This window comes from Blennius ocellaris (genome assembly GCF_963422515.1).
Source record: "Blennius ocellaris genome assembly, chromosome: 19".
NCBI classification, from domain to species: Eukaryota; Metazoa; Chordata; class Actinopteri; order Blenniiformes; family Blenniidae; genus Blennius; species Blennius ocellaris.
This window is the reverse complement of record NC_137668.1, coordinates 9432721-9456223: the sequence shown is the minus strand read 5'-3', so window position 1 is coordinate 9456223 and position 23503 is coordinate 9432721. Positions and strand designations below refer to the sequence as shown.

The window sequence follows — 23503 nt, the reverse complement described above, 5'->3', positions numbered from 1 at the left end:
CAGCATTTATGTGCATATATGCTGCATATAGGTTTCATATATGTGCATATATCCTCATATAGGTTCTTTCCATGTGGGTATACAGACCTTCTGCTGAGATGACACAGTAACACCGTCACACAGAGAATAGACTAGATTAGACTGAGAATAGTTTACTAATCCAGAGGGAAAGTCTTTGCAGCGTCGCTCCTCACAGAAAGAACACATGGCTGTGACCCGGTTGGCAGGGATCTCAATCTGAAGGCTGCAGGGGCCGGTTCCCTATCTGTCCACATGTCAAAGTGTCCTTGAGCAAGACACTGAACCCCACCTGAGCTCAGTCCAGCCAATGGACGGACTGAGCATCGTTGGTGTGTGAGTGCATGTGTGAATGTGACAGTAGCAACGTGAAGTGCTTTTGGGACTCTGCTCACGTGGTGCAAAAGCACCAAATAAGCAAAATCGTGTCATAGATAAGCTAATTTCTGTACCTGCTCAAAAACCATGTTAACATCGACACAGAGCTGCTCGTGTCCCTTTAATCTCACGATGGTTGAAGAGCGTTTGCATTGGTGTGTTAACGGTAAAAAGTTAATATAGCATCAACAATGGTATTGTCTGTTGCCCCCAAAATACATAAAACTCACAAAATAATTTTTTTTGTTTAGTGTGTTCACTCTGAACTCCACTAAAAAGAAGCAGGCTGAATGGATGTTGTTTTCAGGGCTTGTGTAGCTTTTTTATTTTAGCACCGTGACACAAACTTGGGTTGAAATAGCTGCATCATTTGATAATGGTATGAGACCCTAAGGTACCCCCCCAAAAAACAAAACAAAGAACATTGTAGCCTATAGATGGAACGGGGTATTATGCAAACAGCCCTCAAAACATCAAGGTTGCGTGTTGTTCCACGGCTTCAGCTTCTTCTTTTTTCTCACATTTTAATATCCCAGTTCACGAGCTCCATGTGGATTGTTCTCCGTTTCGCTGGATCAATGGGCTCATCCTGCTCAGACCATAGAGGTGGCCTCGGGGCTGGAGGAGTTTTCAGATTCTGCCGATCGCCGCCTGTCACGCACCCCATGAACAGAGTCGGTTGAGGGATTTCCCCTAGGGGATCAATAAAGAATGATTAGTGTTGTTAGATTATTAGAGGAGAAACACAAAGAAGTTCAATCTTTTCATGTAGAGACTCATGCTGAAACATTACATTATCCTCTTTTAAAATGCTATTTCACTATATTCCAAGTGTAGATTTGGATTCATATGGGAAATTACATCCAATTATATGGTGTTTTTGTGATTTCTGAATCCGCATAATGTTCTTTCGTCACCATGTTAACAAGAGACCTCTATTAGTAAAACAGTAGTGACTCTTACTACAATATTATTAGTACCTCCGGAAGAACTGAGCTCCAGAATATAGAGCATCTTCCTCCTCGTAACTGATGCGACCTCAGTTAACAGATTATAGACACAAAAATACATTTTGCCGCCTTTTTTAAATTCCTCTCATATTTGAGTTACCTACGTGGTACGACCAACTGAAACACGGTTGACATTTCAGCTTTTATTAAATTAGATCATAGTGACTTTTAAGGACATTTACCTCAAGTTCTGCCTATTTGTCAGTTAAGAGAGTTGTATATGTATAATACGGAAAACTGAATGAAGTTACAAGCCAACTGGAAAAAGTCATTTCAAACAATGCCGGTTTATTTTCGGTCGGCTGTTTGAAAACAATTAAAAAGCGAGGAAAATGAGATGTGCTGAATTGTTAATTGGTCCTGAGAGTCAAAGGTTTAATACATGTGTGGAGAGAAGTACGACATACTGATGGACATCACTGCCTGTGGATTAAATGAATTTATTCCACTGTGGTCTGTATAAAAGAACAAGGAAAGCTGATCCTATTCTGATTAAATCTTATGATAAACTGTTATAATAAAAAAAAGCAGTTGCACTTTTTGGTTCATTACAGAGGATATACTTACCTGGTTTTACATATTGTTTGGGAGATTATTAGCCCAACCACTGTAATATAAATCAAAAGAACTACTGCAACAACAATTCCTCTAACTTTCGGCGAAACGCTCCCTGAAAAAAAACAAAAAAATAAACAGCAGCCAGTTAAATACAAGCACATCAAGTTGGTTAATCGAAGAAGAAAAAAACAGCGTCTCAGCCAGTTTTCTCTTACTTTCACTCTGTCGGGTAGGAGTTTGAGTTATAAGCATCCAGTTTTCAGTTACCAGTCCATTCCCAGCCTGACGGAGCTCACAGGTGTAGATCCCCCCCTGCTGTGGCGTCAGGTTCTGCAGAATGAGGTTTCCTGATTCTGATACTTCCTTGACTTGTTGCTTCCATTGATCCGAGACGTTGTCGGCGACACTGTGGAGGGTCCGGCTCACAATGATCTCACTGCGATTGTAACGCCAGATGAGGCTGAAGTCTTGTGAAGACGCGCTGGAGGCGCGGCAGGGGATTTCAATGTTGGTCCCGTTGTAGAAATCTGAAATGATTTTGAGAAAAAACAAACAAAACACACAAAAGAGCTCGACCAGAAGGAAAAAAAAAGGTTAAATACACTCTTGTACTTTACGTATACAGGTATACGTGTTGAAGGGCGAACAAAAGGTCAGTGAAATGGAGAGAATCCACAACATTTAAGTATCTAAAAGAATGTGGATATGTGTGATGAGGCAGTTCAATTAAAGTTGCAGAAAGAGAAGTGCATCATATTTCTCTTGAATTTAATGTTTAATGTTGTCGTTTATACAAACGTAATAAGCAACATTGGTTCCAGGCTCAAGCATTTGGCATAGCATGAGATCCAACTAAACTGTGGGTTAATATACAGTATTAATACAGTACTTGTTGTACCTTTCTTGCAAGCATGGGGCCTGTTTGGATTCTTGGAAATATGTTTTCAATAGAAATTACTAGGGAAAGCTGCCTAATTCCTATTTTTTTTTTTTTTTCATGATTAATGTTATGAAAGTTCGCTGCTTTTACCAGAGGTACCAGTTCAGTTGTACTTACACTGCCTCGGAGTGACTTTCCTCCAGTTACTGCGAGTGCTGACGTTACAGCTGTAGCTCAGACTTCTATCCCCGTCTGAAAGTGTCAGGGAGCTCGTGATGCTGTAAAGCTGATCCTCGGTCTGTTGCACCGCGGGGTCACCCCGGGGGGTGACGTTTGACGGAGGCTCGGTGGACCAGGTGAGTTGAGGTTGAGGGTAGATGCCCTCGGCGCTGCAGGTGGTGCTGTTTCCTTCACGGCGGACGCTGACACTGTCCACAGGAGCTGGGGAAACAATAGTCAGGTCGTCAGCGGCAAGTGTTCAAATGGTCATATCTGACATGAAATTCTGGAGATTTATTTGAATCTTGAACCTCCAGCTCCTTGTCAGAGAACAGAAAGTTCTACAAAAAGTAGTGAAACACTGCATATAAAAGTCCAATATCCCAGAATCTTTGTGGGGAGTGTGAATAGATGCTCTGGTACTGTTGTCAATATATCAGTGTTGCTCTTACCATCTACATGTAAAGTGACATAGGATTTGCTGGGTTTTCCACTGTTGCTCGTGTAGCACTCATATCTGCCCTGGTCTCGAATCTGCACCCTCATCAGCCGGAGCGAGGTTCTTCTTTTGGTGTTTCGGTCCTCGACCAGGGACGTCCTGTTCTTGTAACGCCGGTCCTGATTCTCCAGGTGGTCTACTTTCTTGAAGTAGCTGTGGACGATATATTTCTTCTCCTCGTAGAAGTGATGCCAGTGAATCACTTCTACGTCGTCGGCCTCCTCTCCGCACGGCAGGATGCAGCTGGCGTTGAACACGCAGGTCTCCTCGCCACCTGGAAGACAAATAAATCGCAGCTGAATCCATGTAAATAAAGTCTAAAATAAACAGTAATCACTGTTTATCTTAATAGATTTATCCAGGTACTGATAACTGCAGAGTTACTGAGACCAACCAAGCCGAGCCTATTATTTCTCATGAATGTTGAATGATTAAACATAATTTTCAATTATGTTCAATCATTTTAAATGTTGGGATTTTAGGCTTTTTTTCTTTTTTTTCCCTGTGAATAGGCTAAAATCTATCCAGACAGATTTAGTCTACTTCTGATTATAACTACCAGTAGTTCTGTTGTCTGCTATAGTCATTTATTGTTAAAAGAATGCAAAGTGAGTCCAATTTTGGTCCAACAAAAAACAATATTGCCTTAAATCTTTGTAGAAAAATAGACACCAAACTCAGCCAACACTGTCTCTGATGCATTTTTTTTTTCTTTAAACAAGAGCAAAGGATGACCTCAAAAGATGTTTTATTTTCATTAAATCAAAAGTCTTTTACCAGCTCGGCCATCTTGCTTGTCTCATATTGTGACCTCCTGGTTTTGTTTTGGTCCTTTAGTCCCGTTTTGCAGCTAAAGTGATAAAGCTAAACGTTACATGATCAAGAGACTTTCAGTGTTTGCCGGAGGAAGCCGGGCTTCCTGCTTTTCACGTTTTGACGTAGGATAAAAGTTCACCTGGGGTTTAAAGCAGTAGGTTCTAATTATCGAAACACAAATCACATATGTGCATGCACGGACAAGTCAAGGAAGAGCAGAAACAGAAATAGAAACCTCTCTTTGTCACTGTTCTTTGGTTTTTGCTTCCTGGTTGTTGTGGGTTTTTTTTCCCACGGGTAAAAATGCCGCCATGGCAACACCAGAGCCATTTCTAAACTAAATCTGAAACCCACTGGCACGAGCTGTAAAGGTTTCACTCACCTCCTGCGGCTGGAGTCCAGAGGACCGCCAGGAAAGTCAGAAGCACCACCGTACGTACTGCGATCACAGCCATGGACGATTCTGTTTCCACTCCTGGATTGTTGACGTGACGAGTGTGTACTAACATTTGTCATGCAGGGCTTCGCAAACATCTCAGGTATGTTCAGTCAAAACTGACCATCCCAGCAAGTGTCATGCATTTCATTAATTCATTCCATCAATCGTCAATCAGTCACAATTTGGTGTGTTTGATAGCTCATCATTCAAATGTTTTGCTTCGGCAAACAATACGATGTGAGTTGATAACTTTCAGCGTCAGAACAGTCTTTTGCTCTTGCAACAGGAACAGATTTTGAAACTCCCGAACTTGGAATGTTTGTAGCCATTCAGTAGTTAGTTTGGTCATTTGCCAACCGACTGAATAAAGTCATTTATTCATTCCTTTCTTAACCCTGTTGGTCATTTGTTCACTTTAATGACTCCTTTTTCATTTCATTTTTCATTTTATTATTTATTTCATTCATTTAAAACAATGCAACAACAGCATTGCATATGAATGAAAAGGAGCAGAAAGAAGTAAAACTTATAATGTCTGCCCCTTCTCAACACAAAATCATTTACAGTTCCAGTTCAGTTCATTTGAGTGTCACATGCAGCGTCTTTTTCCAAGACATCAAACACAAAATACATCAATAAGGTTGATCTGCTGCTCCGCAGTGTTGTATTTCTGTAACATTGATAATTGAACAAGTTTCTTCAACACATCAATGGACTGGGTTTTGTAAAAAAAAAACTCAGTTCCTTTCAGTTCATATCTACTTTTTCTCTTGGCGAATCTGTTTTGCAATTTGTTTGGTAAACTTTCCAGATGAGCTTTAAACATGGTTTTTAGAAGGTTATACTCCACTAAATCTTTAAATTTCAGTGTTTTTAGTTGTATAAATAAAGGATTAGTATGGTCTCTGTAGATTGTTCTAGATTGTTCTCTCTCTCTCTCTCTCTCTCTCTCTCTCTCTCTCTCTCTCTCTCTCTCTCTCTCTCTCTCTCTCTCTCTCTCTAGTTATATTTTCCCCATAATGCAATGCCAACTTTCATATGTAAAAATAAAAGTTTTATTGAAAATATTACAACAAAAAAGCTCAAAGTCCAGTAGTAGTTTAAAGAACGTCGTTAAACACATTTTTTCCTTAATTCTTCTGACCTTTGAAAGCCTCTAAGACTAGCTTGTCGACGAATTCAAACTGACTGTGGATCAACATGAATGCGACGTGCACCATTTCCCATTATCTTACAGACCAGGGCGGGTAAATTGTTTGACCTGCGGCTGATGTCTGGATGCTGGACGTTTCAACCGATTCGATTCTCACGTCAACTCCTTGGGCCGTTTTCGCTATCGAGACGTTTTAACTGACAAAAGGGAGAGAAATAGCGGTTTTCAACCGCTCACTGACCATCGGCCTGCAGGACGACCGACCAATCAAAGGCAAGATTCACCATCGCGTCATACGTTTCAGCTTCACAGTACACTCGAAAGGTTTATTAAATAAACTGACACGCTAGTGCAACAGACAATCCAAGTAAATCCCACAGTAAAAAATAATTACGCGCCGGAAATATTCACACTCCTTCTCACATCGCTGAGATCTTTACGTCAGGGACGAACTTTAAATATGACAAAATACACAAAAATGTCATCGTCACTACCAGAGGGACTAATTATAACAGAGATAATCTATCAGTTAATCTTATTGAATCAAAACATACAGTTTTCCATTATTTAAAAGATGATTGCGATAGATATTGTGTCCTAATTTAGTTTTTTCCAAAGACCTTCTTTTTTGCTCTGAAAATGATATTGGGGCTGCAAACAAGCGTGGCTACTGAGCTGCTTTTGGAAAATTAAATATATTAAACTTCATTAGTCTGGATTTCTTTAAAAGAAAAAGTATTTCTATTATTTCTATTTCTATTTTCTGAGAGATGAGGTTAAAGGAGGAATCTCACGATGAGCTGAATAACATTAAAGTACAAGCTGCAAATTTATTTCAACTGTGGTTCAGGAAACGGCTCTAAAACACAGTCCTCAGTCAACTCAAGCACAAATTTTGCATTTTATCTTTAAACTACAGAATGTCTATGGGCACAATTATGGATCAATATTACTCAATTGGAATTATATGTTTTTTTCTGTTAATATTTCATAATATTTAACAAAACATATGCATTCCTGTCCACATTTATAGTGTAATATGTTCATATCGCTATTTTCGCATATAGTATTGAGTGTATTTAAATGATTATTGTCGTTTTCATGAAGCTGTGGAAACGTGTACCATATAGTATGTTATGGTTCTCACGAAAGTAAGTTCCTAATGTATTCTTAATTAAGTTGTATATTCTTTTCTAATGTTATTATAATGATGATGATTATCGGTGACATTACTATTATGAAATACATTATTAGTGATATTTAATTCATTGTTCTATACTGAATTTACTCTTATATGTGTTTTTTTCCTACGGGTTTATGATATTTTATATTTTTTCATCATGATTTTGCATTCATATTTTCTTAATTTGACTGACTTTAAGAGCATATAATGTATAATATGAATTTGTTGTCATACTATCTTCCATTGGCATCACCCACATTGCATGAGACTGGTTCCTATTATGAGGATGAAACGTCCTAAAAAATAAACTATAATAAAACTGCGATCCTCCTTTTTGGCACCAAGTTCACTTTATCCAATATGAACAGCTTCTCCATCAACATTGATAACTCCTGTGTTTCACCCTCCTCCCCCCCCGCAGGTTAAGAGTCTGGGCGCCTTCTTCGACATCAGTAACGATCTGCCTACTTCCTGCCTGGATTATTGTGACATCCACCACATCGCCCCCGTCCTCCAGCAGCTCCACTGGCTCCCGGTTCACTTCCGCATCTAATTCGAAAAAAAATCCTCCTCTGAACATTCGACTATAATTTCCAAACTATTATTGAACTTGAAGAGTCTTCCTCGTCTTCCCTGCAGAGGCCTCGGCATGTAAAGAGGTAACACATCACGTCAGTGCATCGTGGTGCGACTGAGTCGTCGTCCCGCCCTCCCGTCCAGATGTCGGTGAATCTCCAGCTGTGCGGGTGCAGGTGTGTGTGTGTTTTTTTTTCTTTGTTTTTTTCACACGACTTCTGTCTCACCAGAACAGTGCGCCTGTACACACAGAGTCACACAGAGAGGTCGTCACGGACCAGCAGCTCTGTGCTTCCATTCGACGTGTGTGTGTGCATGTATTTACCTTTTTACATTTATGGTAGAAACATGGCACCAGGCCCATCGACACTGTAACCAACACAACTCCAACCACCTGTCCTATTGCTATTCCTGCAACGCACACAAACACACACAGAGAAAACACACTTTCATACACATGTGGAAAGATAATTTTTTTTTTGGGGGGGGGGGGGTGATTTTAGTGACGTACGACAATCCAAGGTTGTTGGTTCATCGTGAGGCTTGTTTCTGTGCACACATGGGTAAAACCCTACCTTGCACAATGCACACGGTAGAGTTGAATTATACACCTGAAATTTACATGAATTGGAACAGAGCCATAAAAAGATATTCCCTTCTTTGAAGAACTATTTGACTAATCATTTTAGTTTTCCGTTTTTACAATCAGGTAAAATTTGAATGTGTAACTCCTAATTCAACACATATGTTGAACTAGTGAAAAGCTTTCCACTTTATATGCCTTTTTTTTAAAATTATTATTATAATCATTTTTTGCAATGACTATTTCTCCTGTTGGATATCATGTATTATTTGGCTATTAAATATTTCTGAGAATTCTGGTGTTCGAGTTAATGTCTTTTTCAACATTTACACATTAATTTAGATGCGTATTTAAGTGTCAAATAAATTAAAAATATTAAATTAAGACCCCATATACAGGACAATGTTTCACGTGAAAATTCATTGTTTTTGGTTTGCATTTCAGAAAAGTTCCATGTTTATACAACGTTTAATGAAAAGTTGTGTTTTCCGTGACTCTGAGCAGCGTTGTCGTGTAAACAGACCCCTAAAACGCTATGAAACCTTGTCGTGTAAACGGAGCCTGAGTCAGTGACCTTTTAGTGTTTCATTGCGTGTTGCTCAGTGAGCAGGAAATTAGATCCCATCATGTTAATAGCAGTAAAACTTGAAAGCATATTGATTAAAATTGCATACACTGTCTGGTTTTTTTGCATTCTTAATGTCTATTTATGGCAAAGTTGGTCCCGTGAAACTCATCCACAACACGTGCAGGTGCACAAATGTGTGAAACAATGTGCGGTTTACGCAAAATCCATTTACCACTGCGATGCCGTTGTTCACTGGATTTCAGTCGGCTTGACAGAGACGCCGTCTTTCCCCCGCTGGCGCTGCTGACGGTGCAGTTGTAGACCAGGCCGGCGTCGCTGGGTGAGTGCGTCACAGAGCTGCTGATGTTGTAGAGCTCCCGCTGGCTCGGCTGGACGATGGTGGTGCTCCTCAGTTTGACGCCGGACGAGGGGCTGGCAGTCCAGGTGAGGTTGGGCTCCGGGTAGATCCCCTCTGAGCTGCAGGTGATCCGCTCTCCCTCCTGCTGGATGTGGACTTCACGGACCGGAGCTGCACGAGAAAGACACGAGTGAATCTTTGAAAATGTGACGTGTCGTCACGTAAAGGCTTTAGACTTTAGTCTTCACTTGAAATCCACGAAATATTGCAATAGCGATGCCGCAAATCCTCCATTCCGACGCAGATCAGTCTGTAGCCGCGAGCTACAAGCTTGCTTCCTGCACGGTGTTGTCCATAAAATCACAGGTGTGCAAGGCGTTGTGTACGGAATCGCCTACAGATTTTCTTTGCCCTACCCCTTCCGCCCACTTCTCCAAAATAGTGCCCATTAACATGATCATGGAGCTCATATGTGGACCAATCACAGCCCTCTGCGTACTTCCCCTTGCATTCTGTGCCATGTGGAACACCCAGATAGAAGCTGCTGGAAGTTTGCGTAGGTGGCAAGGTGGCGACGCATAGCCTCAGTGAATGATTTGCATACGGCGTGTGAATTAAGCTGTATCGTAATATATGGACACTCTGGGGAGGGGCAGCTCGTGTGAGCTTTCCGAGTACCTTCGTCTTGTTAGATCATGTGATTTGAGTTTACCTCTCTTCAAAAACATTGTTTGAAAAGTCAAAGGTCTCATATCGTTATCATTGCAATTGGTCAGTGTTTAGTTTTTAGTTTTACCAAGCGTTACACAGAGCTTACCAAGCAATCCCAGTTCGAAATAAAGACCACTGGGAACACTAATCGCCATGTCGGACTCACCGTCCACTTTCACGTTGACGAATGAGTCCTCGTTGGCGTGGAAGACGTCGGTGAAGCACTTGTATCTGCCCTGGTCTTGGATCTGCACCTCCCTGAGCAGGAGCGACGCGTTCCCCGCGGAGAGCTGCTCCTCGAACAGAGACGTCCGGCCCCTGAAGCGCTGGTCCTGGTGCGCCAGCACGTTTTGGTTGATGTAATACGCATGGACGAAGCTCTGTCTCGTTTTCATCTGAGTCCAGTGAATGATGACGTCGGAGCCACCGCGGAAACTGCATGGTAACATACAGCTTTCCATGAAAACACAGAGGACGTCCGTATCTGGGATGAGAAAAACAAACCGGCAGGACTTAATGAGTTGTGACAACAGGTACGCCAATTTGTCGACCAACAAAAATGCAAAAAAACGTCTTTGTTTTCACTCAAAATGTTGTTGTGTGAACAGGGTTTTAATTTGAAAAGTTGTAGAATACATAAGGAGTCCAGCATTCAATGAATTATTAAATTACTGCTGTTCGTGGTAGGCCACTGTAGTACGAGTATAAAACATATTTCTCAAAGTGTGTTCAGGTCTGACATTTTCCCCAGTTGTTTGCCTTTGGGGTTTACAGGCTCTTTAGTGTTTGCGCTTTCATTTGATCAAATCTGCCAACTATAAAATCCAACGTTCAGCCTTCACAACTCTATCGCTAGTTCAATTTCTTGCAGTGTGAAAAACAAAACATGCATTTATCACTTTAACTTCACTCAAAGCATGTTGAAGTCCTTTGAAGCCTTTTCTCAACTTTCCTGCTGCAAACATTTCAAAATGTAGCTGAATTCTTTCAGAACGATGCGCGGTACATCCAGAACGTCAACATTACACAAACAAGGCGCAGGCCTAAGAGAAAAGAAAAGAAGTTTCTGTGCACATGCAGGCGAGGTGTGTCTCAGAATTGCGCCTCCACTCCCCTGAAGCGCCGTCGTGACGGCACGGAGCTATAAACAACACCCGAGGTCGAAGGGATCGTTCAGGCAGGAGACGCCTCGCTCACCTCCTCTCGACAGGGTCCACAGGAGGGTCAGGACCTCCAGAAACGCCAGGCGTCCGATCCGAGCCATCGTCCTCCCGCACTCGACTCGTTCCGGCTCTGCTTTTCAAACACTTGGGCAGACGAGGGAGAGCCAGCCGCGTATTCGAGCCGATCAGACTGGTATGCTGCTTCGAACAACTTCAGCTGCAATCAAATGATGAATCCGTCATCAGAGAAGTGTTTGGAATAGTTGGGTGTAACAGGAATAACAATGCTTGCAAAATCATCCGTCATAGTTTCTATTCTCGCCAAATGATAAATGTTAGTTTCTACAAGGGTTTATTTTAGTCTCTCACTCTGTCAACACTGAGATGCTGCATATGAACCAATGGAGGCATCGACTGGTGGATCCCAACTCAGGGTCTGGTTAGATCAGACTTAGACTGACATGTGTTTGAAGAGAAAGACGATTATATAACACTTTGTTGAATCGAGATCAGACCTGAGAAAAGGTCTGCTGCTGCTTTTGCATGTGAGCAACAGCTCAGGGTGGGTTAGGGTTAGGGCTGTTGTCAAATTTAGCTTCCCACATGTTGAATGGATGAATGAATGAATGAATGAATGAATGAATAAATAAATAAATAAATAAATAAATAAATAAATGACTGTGAAACTGCTCCTTGCTTTTACTTGAATTAAGAAAAACTAACAGAAGTAAGTAAACTAGATTAGGGTTAGAAACACATAAAAACTAAAAACTAAAAGAATGGATAACTATTTTATTGTGATTGCAAAGTGCTTTAAAAAAAGAATATACTATTAAAAAAATGTATAAAAAGAAACAAAATACACAGTGGCTTTCTAAAATCAAAGGGAGAAAGGATGTTTTAAAAAAGTGTTTATTAAATATGATCCATGGCTGAAACAAATCATGATGTTTAAATTGATTAAAGCATCCGATCAAATAAAAAGCAATCTGTCAAGAAATTATTTAATTTAAACTAAATAAAAGTGTTGATAAAGACCTTTATAAAATTATTTATTTAAAAATTCAATTTGATTCAGTTCAAAACTAAAATGAAGTAAATGAGTTTGATAAACAATTAATTAACTGAGAAAAAAATTTATATATCACAAATAAATCAAATGAATGAAATAAAAATAACTTGACAAGTCAGTAAATAAAATCTATTTATTTGGATTAATAAAGTTAATTACATTTCGGAGCCTCTGAATAAGTTCCGACTGCTGATTGGCCAGATGTGCCAATCATATCTTTTTCTATATTTAGTTTTTAAATCTATTTACCCTTGTTCCTAGAATATATGATCCTGCATGTTTGTAGACTGGTAAGTTGAAAGATAAGGTAAGTTAAAAAATTTAAATAAAACCTGTCAGTGAAAACTCACCTGAATTGACCACAGGTGTTTCTGATTGTGTTGCAGTCACGTGGCCCTCGACCGAGCGCGTGTCACCCTGTGTCACTGCGAAAGTCACGTTTAATCCCCAAAGCAAAGGAGCAGCGTCCCGAGTTCACCTGCGCTCGAACCTGCTGTACCTGATTTCCATCTCTTGTCTGCGACCAGCCGAGGAAGAGGAGGAGGAAGATGTTCTGTGGGGAGAAACTTTCAACCGGAGCGTCGCAGGTTCGAGTCCAGCCGAGGACACACAGGTAGGACGATTGGAAAAACTTTCAAAGGCTGAAAAAGCTTTTAAAATTACCAGTTAAAATGAAAAATTACATCTTCAAGTTGTCGAAGTACGAAGTTTTCGTAATTATGTTTTTAGGAGGGTACATATTTAATAATAATTATGATATAATTAATATAATATAATATAATATAAATATATATATATATATATGAAATTGACTATGGCAGACAAAAATTAAGTAAAATTAAAATGGAAGTCTCTCAATGAATAAAATGATCCATGCAAAACAGAAGTTCCTGGTTTAGTATCCAGCTATAACCTGAATTATGTGACACAAGATTTCCGGAAACTGATGGTGTTTTTTTTGGGTTTTTTTTGCAGTTTAGTGAGCTGTGATGTACAGAAAAGAGATAATAAAAATAAAAATACATAGAAATAAAAATATATTTATTTAAACATATAAATATACAATATCCTTCATTTGTACAAAGTGCAATGGATTTATAAAAGATTAAATAGCACAATTTGCAAACGCAACCATTTCATCTCACAGATCAAGCGGCTTCAGGAAGTTTTACAAACAATTTTTGTACCATCACTGCCTCATTAATTCAGATATTCCAAAGCTGCACACTGAATCAACTTTATTGCATTATTGAAATAATTTTTTTTTTTTAAAAACAACCCATTTGTCAATACATTTTCCAGATTTCTATAGTTCATCGCAGCCGGAATCTTCTTCTCATGGTGTCACGGGTTTAATCAGCTTCTTGACCTCCGGGCTGCATAGTTTCCTCCTGACGTCCCAGAGTCTGTCTCAACTGAGCCACTCATGATAAGATAGAGAGGCGAGCCTCTGCTGTAACTTTTCATGCACAGAGAAGTGATTCAGCTCCAGGAGGGAGGCAGGTTTGTTCAAGTTGCTGATAAAATAGCGCTTCAAAATAATACCTAAATCCAACTCCAACATTTCTGGAGAAGGTCACTTCAGACAATGGTTTGCTTGGATGCATTATTGTAGTGTTACTGGTGGTAATACATGTACCAACAGCAGCTCTGCAGCTCTTTAAAGATAAGTCTGTCTCTCTCTTCGTGGCTTTCTTCTGCTTTCAGGTTTTGTTTTTTTATTTGCTTAAAGTTGAAATCTTCTTCTTGGATTGCAGAGCCATTAGCACCACTCGGCTCCTTGGTCTCCCATCATTCTTCATATAAACTGCAGTGTCTCCACGCCAGTGACGGCCTCCTTGCTCCGACACTCTCACTTCACGTAAACGTCAAAGTCTTAACTTTACCAGATGTTGTCATAGCACGGGATCATTGCCTTGTGTTTGTGCTCTTCTGGGGAAGAAGAGGGGAAAAAATCAATCAATCAAATTTAATCAGTTATTTCACTAATTAAATGGAAATAGTTCAGGAAAACATTTACTTTTTGCACCAATAAATGATCCCGATAATTATGCAACACGAAACCACCAACACCACACCGATTATCACTCCTGTATGGTCACTGGAGGATTCTGAAACACAAAATCAGACAGATTAATCTCCAGGATTGGTTCTTTAAACATTGTACATTAAATTATACATTGCTCTATCGGTCCATTTATTCTGAATCTTAACAACGCACGGTGGTTAGCGCTCTTGTCTCACAGCAAGAAGGTCGTGGGTTCAAATATGTGTGCGTGGTTCTCCTACATTCCCTACAACATGCACTGGGGGTCCCTGAGCAAGACCCTCGACTCCCCCTGAGTGCTGCTCTGTGTGGCTGCTACCGATAATAATACATAACAAAAAATAAAACCTCAGAAGAAATGAGGCATCTACAGTGGGAATTTGATCATTGTGAGGCAGTTAATTAATTACAAATACTTTGTTACAGGACTTTTGTGATAATTTTGACAAATGTCTGCACTTTTTACTTTCTCCAAAGTGGCTTCTTCCTCTATTTAACCTCATTGAGGGCGATTCAGGGGTTCTGCCAGTATGTTATCAATCTGCTAATTGATGGCATCGGACAACTCCTCCTTGACCTCGATTGCACATTTGATTTTTGTCCATGACTCTGCACTGGCCTACCGCCCACCCAAACCAACCAAGGATTTTATCAGTGAATCCTCCTCCACATTCTTACTCCACCAACACCTGCAGCTTACTAATAACCTTTTAAACCTACAAAAACAGACGGGATCCACCAGCACCTGACCCCCTCCTACCTCCTCTGACGGATCACATCACATTCAGAAATGTACCATTTCAATAACCCTCATTCCGGTTCTGATGTGACTGTTCCTTCTGATTCTTGGAGAAAAGAAAATTGTTGCAGCTCAAATTCACAGTCACCTTTCCAAAATCGGCCTCTATGAACAGTTTCAGTCTGGTTTCCTGCCTCATCAGAGCACAGAAGGTGGCCAACAGTCTCCTGGTTACACTTGAATCTGGACTTCTATCTGTCCTCCTCAATTTGAGTGCAGATCTCCGATGACACTCGACTCTACCGTTCAAGCAAAAGAAGGTGGATTTCTCTTATGGAGGTGAAAGATTAATTTTTATCTTGACCTGGTTCCTATCAGGGTAGGACATCCAGTGTGGAAACTGTCCTACTCAGTAGTGCAGCCCAGTCAGTACTTCTACCAGAGTCTTCAGTCATGCACGTGTCTGTAATCCTTCTTGAATGAAATAAAGTGGGTACTTCTGCCACCACTGGCTGCTTCACACAGACGTGACACCAATGTTCCAAACTAACTACAAGCACTATTCTCAACACCAAGGACCATAATGCAAATAGAAAATGTCCACGTTGAGGTCTTACCTTGGGTTTCCTCTATTGTCAGAAGTGTGTCAGATCTTAGCGTCTCCTCTGAGTTGCTGGCTTCACAGGTATATTGTCCTTCCTCATCTGAAGTTAAGTCTTTCAGTACGAGGCTTCCTGATGCTGACAGATCAACAAAATGCTTTCCCCACGTGTCTGAGACGACCGGCTCCTCATTTGAATCCTGCCTCAAGATGTCTTCATTTTGGTTGAACCTCCAGACAAGATTTGTCCGGGGTGGAGCCGGCAGTGTGCAGGAAAGTTCGCTGTCCTTTTCTGAAGTCTGGGTAGTGGCTGAAATCAGAGGACACGGAAAGAAACGTGAATAGTTGTGATTGAAGCCATGGTTACATTATACATATCCACTTTTAAATGATTCTGCATCAGTAAACATGTATTATCAGCTGTGAGTTCTTTGTGAACTGAAGTACTTGGGGGGAAAATAGAATTTTCAACTTCATTCAAGGAAATTTTGAAGCTTTTTAGTAAAAGATTATCATTCGAAATTCAGCAAAATGTCATGTCTGTCTATACTTTTCTAGCTTTTGGTGGGGCTGGCCCTGATTGCTCACTTTCTCTCAATATATTTAGTTTTTTCTTTCTCTCAGCAACAGTTTATCTCTCCTCGTTTCTGCATTCATGGTGGCTCCGATTCATCCTATATGAAGGTGTGCGACACACATTCACCAAGGTTGGCTATTAATTATGTTTGGACTCAAATGTTGACATTTGTTAAACTTCCATATTGACTCCAGAGCTTCTTGAAACACTCACTTCTTGTCAGAGTGGTCTTCCTCCTGTTCTTGCGAGTTTGGACCGTGCAGGTGACATTTACGTCGTTGTTGGGAAGATTTAAAAAACTGCTGATGTTGTAGAGCTCCTGTCCACTCAGACGGACTGTGGTGTTGTTCTGGAGGGAGACTGACGGAGGGTCGGTGGACCAGGTGAGTTTGGGTTCAGGGTAGAGGCCCTCCGAGCTGCAGGTGATCGTGTTTCCTTTCCTGTCAATGTTGACTTTCAGGACCGGAGCTGCCAAAACAAAAACAAGTCGATTAAATCAGTAAACCACCTCTCGTCTTCTTCGTCGCTTCATCTTTGAATCCTCATTTATCTTTATGGGTTCTATTAACATGCTACCAGGCTAAAAAAAAGGTAATTTACCTCTAATAAATCTCCTGTTTTTAGACGTCAAACTAAAAACCTTTCTTAACAAACAGTTTGTTCCACACAAAACAACAAGAAAAAACAAAACTAATCTTTGATTGTATTTTATGACTTTGCAAGCTAATATTGTCAAGATTATATAATAACATAACGTCCAATATAATAATAACATTGTATAGGTGCAAAAAGGCTCAACATGTCAGTTTGTGTAATAAATATTAACCATAAGGAAATGTCACTGTACAACAACAAAAATTTAATAATTGATTACAAGAGCCTTTTTCAATATGTTGAGACACAATTGTACTTGTTAGTTGTGTCTTGACCTGAAGGTGTTTGTGTCTTTGGAAACCACGGTGAGTAACAATCAAAGGTTGAAGGAATGAGATGAGGGTTCAGAATGTGTGATAACACCGGACTTCAAACTTTGAGGAATCATAAAACTGTGCTTGTTTTTTTCCGGTAAGAAGATTGACCATTAACAACAAAGGCTGCGTTTAAATAAGCAAAAAGTTCTTTCTGTGACAGTTTCTCTTTAAGTCTTCGCTGCAGGTTTATCAGCGGAGTGAGTTTGTCGTTGCAGCTGTTTCGTCTGTGACCTTGTTCCCGTTATTCCCTATCAGGCCTGAGAGCTGAAACAGTCTTATCAGGGAGCGAGACACACACACACACACACACTCAGAAACATACACAAGGACACAAACGCACGCCGACATTTTGGAGTTTCTAAACCTTGAATTTACACTGTGAAACGTTCATATCCAGTTTGAAACGAGCGTCTCGCCCTCAACGTCTTCCAAAATGGGCAAAACGTTTAGTGTGTGTTTGTCACACAGGGTCCAGTTGTGGCACACGCTTTCTGGTTTGTCTCCAGCTTTTGACACAAGGTTTTTACTTAGAAGTTCACAGAATGATGGCTCTGCGGGTTTAAAGACACATGTTTTCTTTTTTTTTCATTTTAAGAAGATTAACTGAGCTGATCATATCGACCACCTCCTTCAACATGTTGCTCAACTCGATTCCAAATAGCAACTTTAGTTGGTTGTATTCTGTGTATTTATGGACAAGAGCCGGACAGATCTCTTGAAGTCCCTGCAGGAATAGTCGATTATAGTCGATATAGATTTGTAAATAAAAAGGTCGAGGAACACGTCGTCCTCCCTCCGGCGTGTGACTGTTACTTCTCGAGAGCCGGAGAGTTTTGATTAAAGTCCGGAAATAAGGAGTTCGCTCCTTTTAACAAAAGCCTCTTTAATCGTCTCTCCGTCTGGGGAAGGACCTGTGCTTCAGGGTGAAGTAATTAGAACTATGCTTCAGTGGCTTCCTTTGCTTCACAAGTCAATTTTTTAGTTCCTTCACCTTTCTCTCTCTGAGCTCTGGATGGAAGTTGATATAGTCCCGATGAACAGTCTAAATAATCCTGCAACACATTTTCCTGCAACACTGAAGCTCTTTCCCTCCAAGTGTGGTGAACACAGAAACTGTGAGTTTCTCGGTTTCTAAATGAAAGCGATCTCCTGTCAGCTGTCCAGACACACCTCTGTGTGAAACTTAAAACAAGAAAAGCTTCATTCCTCGTTCTGTTGTGTTCTACATTCTTTCCGTCGTTCGGGAAGATGGTGATCATCTGCTCAAGCTGACGTGCCACCAGCAGGTTGTATTGACTCTGAGTCTACATTCAGATGACACAGGGTCCCCCCCCCCCCGATGTAACATTCCATCAGTAGCGATGACACATTGTGTCCATGCATGTAGTTTCATCAGGAAAATTGTGTTTCGTAGGTGCTGGGTGCCGCTGAGTCAGCGTGAGACAAAAGTCTCGGATTATGTTGATTTATTTACTAGTCGTAATACGATTTTGATGAGCAGATTGTATCATAATTGTTTTTTCTTCCACTCTATGGTGTTCTTTTTGTATTTATCGGGTGCATGTAGTGAAAGCGACAGCAACCACAACCTCTGCTGACATCCAGTTTGTGTGTGAAAGCTCCCCTACGGAGAAGATGCCTTCAAATGTAAAAGACGGACAAGAGTTTCTCTCACCGTCCACATTGAGCTGCACAAAGGACTGGTCGTGTCCAGCAACGGTGCTGGTGTAGCACTTGTATCGGCCCTCATCCCGAGCCTCCACCTCGTTCAGTTGAAGCGAGGCGTTTCCATTGGAGAGCTGGTCCAGGAACAGCGACGTCCGGCCCTTAAACCGCGGGTGCTGAAGCGTGAGCTGGTCCTTTTTGTAATAGTAGGAGTGAGCTGAGGCCGACGCTGGCTTCTCCTGGATCCAGTGGATGACTTCTTCGTCGCTGGCCTGGAACCGGCACGGTAAGATGCAGCTCCCTTTAATGTCACAGTCGATCACAGTATCTGTAGAAAACGGCAAATGCACATTCATCAAGGTAAAGCCTGAAAATACATCAAAATAAAATGTGATAGACATTTAATGATATAAATAAAACTATTTATTCCAGTAAATATGAAACGTCAATCACACGAGGCTAAGTATCTCCACATCTTCAAGCATGGACGGAGGAGTAATGTGTTCTTGTGGGTCATCTGGCTATCGAGTGAGTGAGCAGCTTATTTTAATAACTGCCGGGTAGAATTAGTAATAGTTACAGAAATAGCTAATAGGTGTCATGGGGGGTAAATAAAAATGGATGACAGGTCTGTTCAGTTCATTTTGTAAAACTTAACAATGGCACAAAAGAATTTAACTTTATTTTATCACCCGGTAACACATTTTATTATTTTATTGTTTATTGTAGTTGTAAAAAAATATAAAAAAAAAATTTCTTTACAAGGTGGTTCCATGACAGTAGAAACTAAGCTGCTGAGATAAGGCCGCTTCTCTCCCACTGAATTCACATGATGATCTATTTTGTTACTTTGCTTTATAATAGTGCAGAAAATATAAAGCGGCGACAATGTTACTCTACTTTCGATTGCAAATTCCACTTGTAAGGAACAATATCAGCAATCTCCGGAGTCTTTATTCAAGGACGAGCATATTAAGACTGCCACAGTGTCTCAACAAATGTGAGACATTTTGTACTTTCAGCTGCATTATTTTATTCAGAAACACTTTATATGTTTTGCAGCACACAAGTTGAGCTGTTGATGTGCTGAGCTGATCTCTAAAGTACTTTTTCCTTCGATACCTGAGGAAATATCAAATAAAAAAATCTATCTATAATAATAAAAATGCCCATCTCTGGAAGAGGAGGAAGTACTTCCTCTCGTGGTGCCATGTGCCAGAGAAGAGCTGCCTAATTGCGGGAGGAGTCAAAGGGAGAACTTTGATTGGGACTGGCTGAACCCCTGATGACACTATACAGGGTTTGATTTCTGATTGGCTCATTAGAGCAACGCACTTTTAAAAAGGGAAAGTGAAACTGGGTGAGAAAACCCTGGAGGAGTCCCGTCGTCCCCCCACCTCACCCCCTGGATTGAGCTTCATATGATGGAATCTGAAGAACTAATAGAATGAGGCTTGGATAAATCTCTGTTGAAGAGCTGAATGGGAAATCATATCTAGTATGAGGAGCCTAATTTTTAAACAACACAAGCATCTTGGATCTGTAATATATATATATAAATTGTCAATGTTTATTTTTGTCGAGGGGGGGCGAGAGCATTATGTCATACCCCTCAATAGAAGTGAAGGCATTGGAGACCAAGTGGGTCCTCGTCGACTACATAATGTGTTATATTTACATGAAAGAACATTTCAGAACACACGATGGGCGTTATTCTGTAAGTCAAAGAATATTGAAGATCTTGGTTCATGAACTCAAGTTTTAACAAAAAATAAATAAATAATTATTCTATATTCCCAACCAAAAAACAAATGAAACCCAGAAAAAAAACATTAAATGGCTTCATTGTATGTTATATCTTACTGGGTTTTTATAGGCCTGATTATTATCAAAGATGGTTTCAACATTTCCCGTAACACAAAACTGAAAGTACCATCGACGTGACGTTTACAGGTTAAATGTTGCAATATTTTTACACTAGGTCCAATGTACAGGGAAGTTTTACCAGAGTCTATAAAAAAAACATACTTTTCTGACTATTCAAAAAGACACCTGCTATTTTTTTCTAAATTGTTGACAGTAAACTTAACTACTTGACCAAAGCCTTTTTGCTCATAACGTGTCATGTTTCTGTTTGCTGGTCTGTTTGGCACATTAGAATCATGTTTAAAGTGAGTGTAAATGTATTGAGCTGGTGGCTACAGTGTGTCTGTTAAAAAAAAAAAAAAGGAATACTTCCAATAAGTTTCTTCAAGTTCTGGTGAATGAGAAACAGTGACACAGCCGAGTCACCCTCTGTGTGAAGTCATTGTAAAGTTTAAATATAAAATCCTCACTCACCTCCTCGTGTGAAGGCCCACAGAAAACTCAGGGACACCAAAACCAGCGGAGAAATTCCTAGACACATCCTCCCGATAAACATTTGAGGACACTACTGTAGTGTGGTAAGTGAAGTAATAGACGTAGTGACTAAGACCTGCCCGACAGGTCTGGTGGAATATTTTTCGACAGGGATCTGCAGGAGGAATGTTGGCCCTGCAGGATAAAGGTCTCTGACGTCAGTTAATATTATACCGGCTTCTTAAAGGGACAACACAAACACAAACAAACAAACTACTTTTGAGCTTGCAGACAGGCTGTTCTGTGTTTTACATTTAAGTACCTCCATGGAAACGTTGATACGCGTAATAAATAACCATGGTGTAACATGTGCAGCATACCAGTTGTCACTTTGTGCTGCAAATGAAGTGAAAGGCAGCAATTCAAAATGAAAGTAAATGTAAATATTTTGAAAACATGTTTTTTTTCACATGCACGAACACTTTTATTACTACTGTGGAGGCCGCTGAAGCTAGCTAAATTATCTATTAATGTTTGTTTTTTTTAAAGAGACATTTTAAACTCGAGTATTTAATCCATAAAACTATAAATCTACATTTGTCCAATATGACAACATAGCACATATTAACTTTATTAGCATTGTTAACATGGGGAACACAACTGCTAATATTACATGAATATGCATACATGATAAAACTACTGCCACTTCTACTATTACTAGTACTAAAACTATTGGGATTGCTACTATTTCACTACTACAGCTGTTATTGTATGAAAAACCTTACAGTGCTTTAATTAAATCCCCAAACCGACTGTGAGCCCCTGGCTGAATCTTTAATATCCTGTATGTTCTCAGGGCAAAGCGGAGCGGAGCAGAAGTATATTGAGGAATTTCTGCCGCTTGAAGCAAATCTGTGGTTGATTTCACCTTATTGTAAAAAAAATAATCCCGGGAGTGTGCTGACGCTGGCCTCTTCACCAACACTTCCAAACATGTAACGTTCCACTCATTTTACAACCTTTCATTTGTTCACGTTACAAGAACTCGTGAGAATTACTTGTTCTGTCGTGACCCCTGCAGATTAAGGACTTAAGTCTTTTCTTGTAATGTGGAGCGACCCTCGCGCTCAGTGTTGTGAAAGTCACAGAGAGGGATTGAGTGCAGCTACTTTTATTTTGAAAAGTAGTAGTTTCTTCACTAGTTATGGCATTGGTCAGTGGTCTGTCTATGTCCTCATTGAGATGTCGTCAAAGTGATAACAATGATCTGCAATGACAATGATTTCTACTTGGGTTTCCAGGAATATCTCAAACGAAACAGTGAAAACTCAAGCGCAAACATCAGCGATTAGTCTTTTTAATAACATTACAACAGTTACAACATGTGAAAGTGGTCAAGTATAATTCGTGAAGCGTGGAGCAGCGACGAGGAGAAGCGGCTGTGGATTGAACAGCCGCTTCAAATGTGAATCACTTCCAGAAAGGCACGGACGGCCTCGTTCCCAGAGGGACAACCGGCCTTGTGGACACTTGTGTAAATGCAAGTGACGTTAAAAAAGCGGTGAGACCGGCGTCCACAAAGACACGAGACGAGTCTTCACGTCTGGCACTCAGCCCGAGGGGTCACAGGAGGACAGAGAACCCCCTCAGCTGAAAACAGAAATGTTCAAAGAGAGACTTTGGTGCAGCCTTTTGTTTTTTGTTCTTTTTTTTTTTTTTTATGACCAATTAATGTTTGCAAAAGGAAATACCATGAAAGTCCTCCAATACCAGAATGGACTGCCATAAACACAAATGTTTGAATTTGGTGAATGAATCCTTGAGTGAAAACGGTAAGTAACAACCTCCGCCTTGTGCAAGTTACTGAAAGTTACTCCTTCAAAAAGCATTAGTATAAAAGTGAAGTTCAGGATTGATGCGTCCTCCTCCAGTAAACAGGAGTTTAGTGAATTACGTATTATTGTTTTGTTGCTATGACACATTCTAACAGAGCAGCTCATCAGCTTTGAATTATGATAAGTCTGAAGCCGACAATGGGGACAAGGGGAGAAAAACAGCTCTGTGCAAGAGGAGGCCGAGTTTCATAATCCTTGTGCTAATGCTAACAGTGCTAACGAGAGACAGCAGCTCTGCAACAGTCCAGCCGATTCCATTTGTAACAAGCGCACTGGAACTTAACTTGCTAATTTCCTGACAGTAAGGAGCTGCTAAATCATTACTGCTATAAGTATTGCTCTGGCATCAACGTTTTGTTTTATTGTGCGCTATTATCAACGGTGACAAGTAACAGACTTCTCAGAATGGCTGCAATCAGGTCGCGTGGCGCTTTATAGAAGAATTCATCTTTTAAAGGATGGACTTCCGCAGGTTCACTGTTTG

General features: G+C 40.4%; 2 protein-coding genes across 3 annotated transcripts; both read right to left on the bottom strand.

Annotated features, from left to right (window-relative positions):
* Positions 1-732: 732 nt before the first annotated feature.
* LOC308144226 (butyrophilin-like protein 2) lies at positions 733-11285 on the bottom strand. Its single transcript, XM_080515281.1, has 8 exons — positions 11147-11285; positions 10116-10433; positions 9113-9409; positions 3516-3836; positions 3022-3285; positions 2180-2491; positions 1974-2076; positions 733-1089 (listed from the first exon to the last, which is right to left on the bottom strand). Exons 1-8 carry the CDS (start codon positions 11211-11213, stop codon positions 990-992), a joined length of 1782 nt encoding a protein of 593 aa, XP_080371407.1. The 5' UTR covers positions 11214-11285; the 3' UTR covers positions 733-989.
* Positions 11286-13208: 1923 nt separating this feature from the next.
* On the bottom strand, positions 13209-21257 carry hhla2b.2 (HERV-H LTR-associating 2b, tandem duplicate 2). Of its 2 annotated transcripts, none has more exons than XM_080515282.1 (6): positions 21125-21257; positions 18795-19112; positions 16362-16616; positions 15588-15881; positions 14205-14295; positions 13209-14116 (listed from the first exon to the last, which is right to left on the bottom strand). In XM_080515282.1, exons 1-6 carry the CDS (start codon positions 21204-21206, stop codon positions 14080-14082), a joined length of 1077 nt encoding a protein of 358 aa, XP_080371408.1. In that variant the 5' UTR covers positions 21207-21257; the 3' UTR covers positions 13209-14079. The 2 variants fall into 2 exon arrangements, with proteins under 2 accessions (XP_080371408.1, XP_080371409.1); XM_080515283.1 differs by having other exon boundaries at positions 13209-14113.
* Between the last annotated feature and the right edge of the window lie 2246 nt (positions 21258-23503).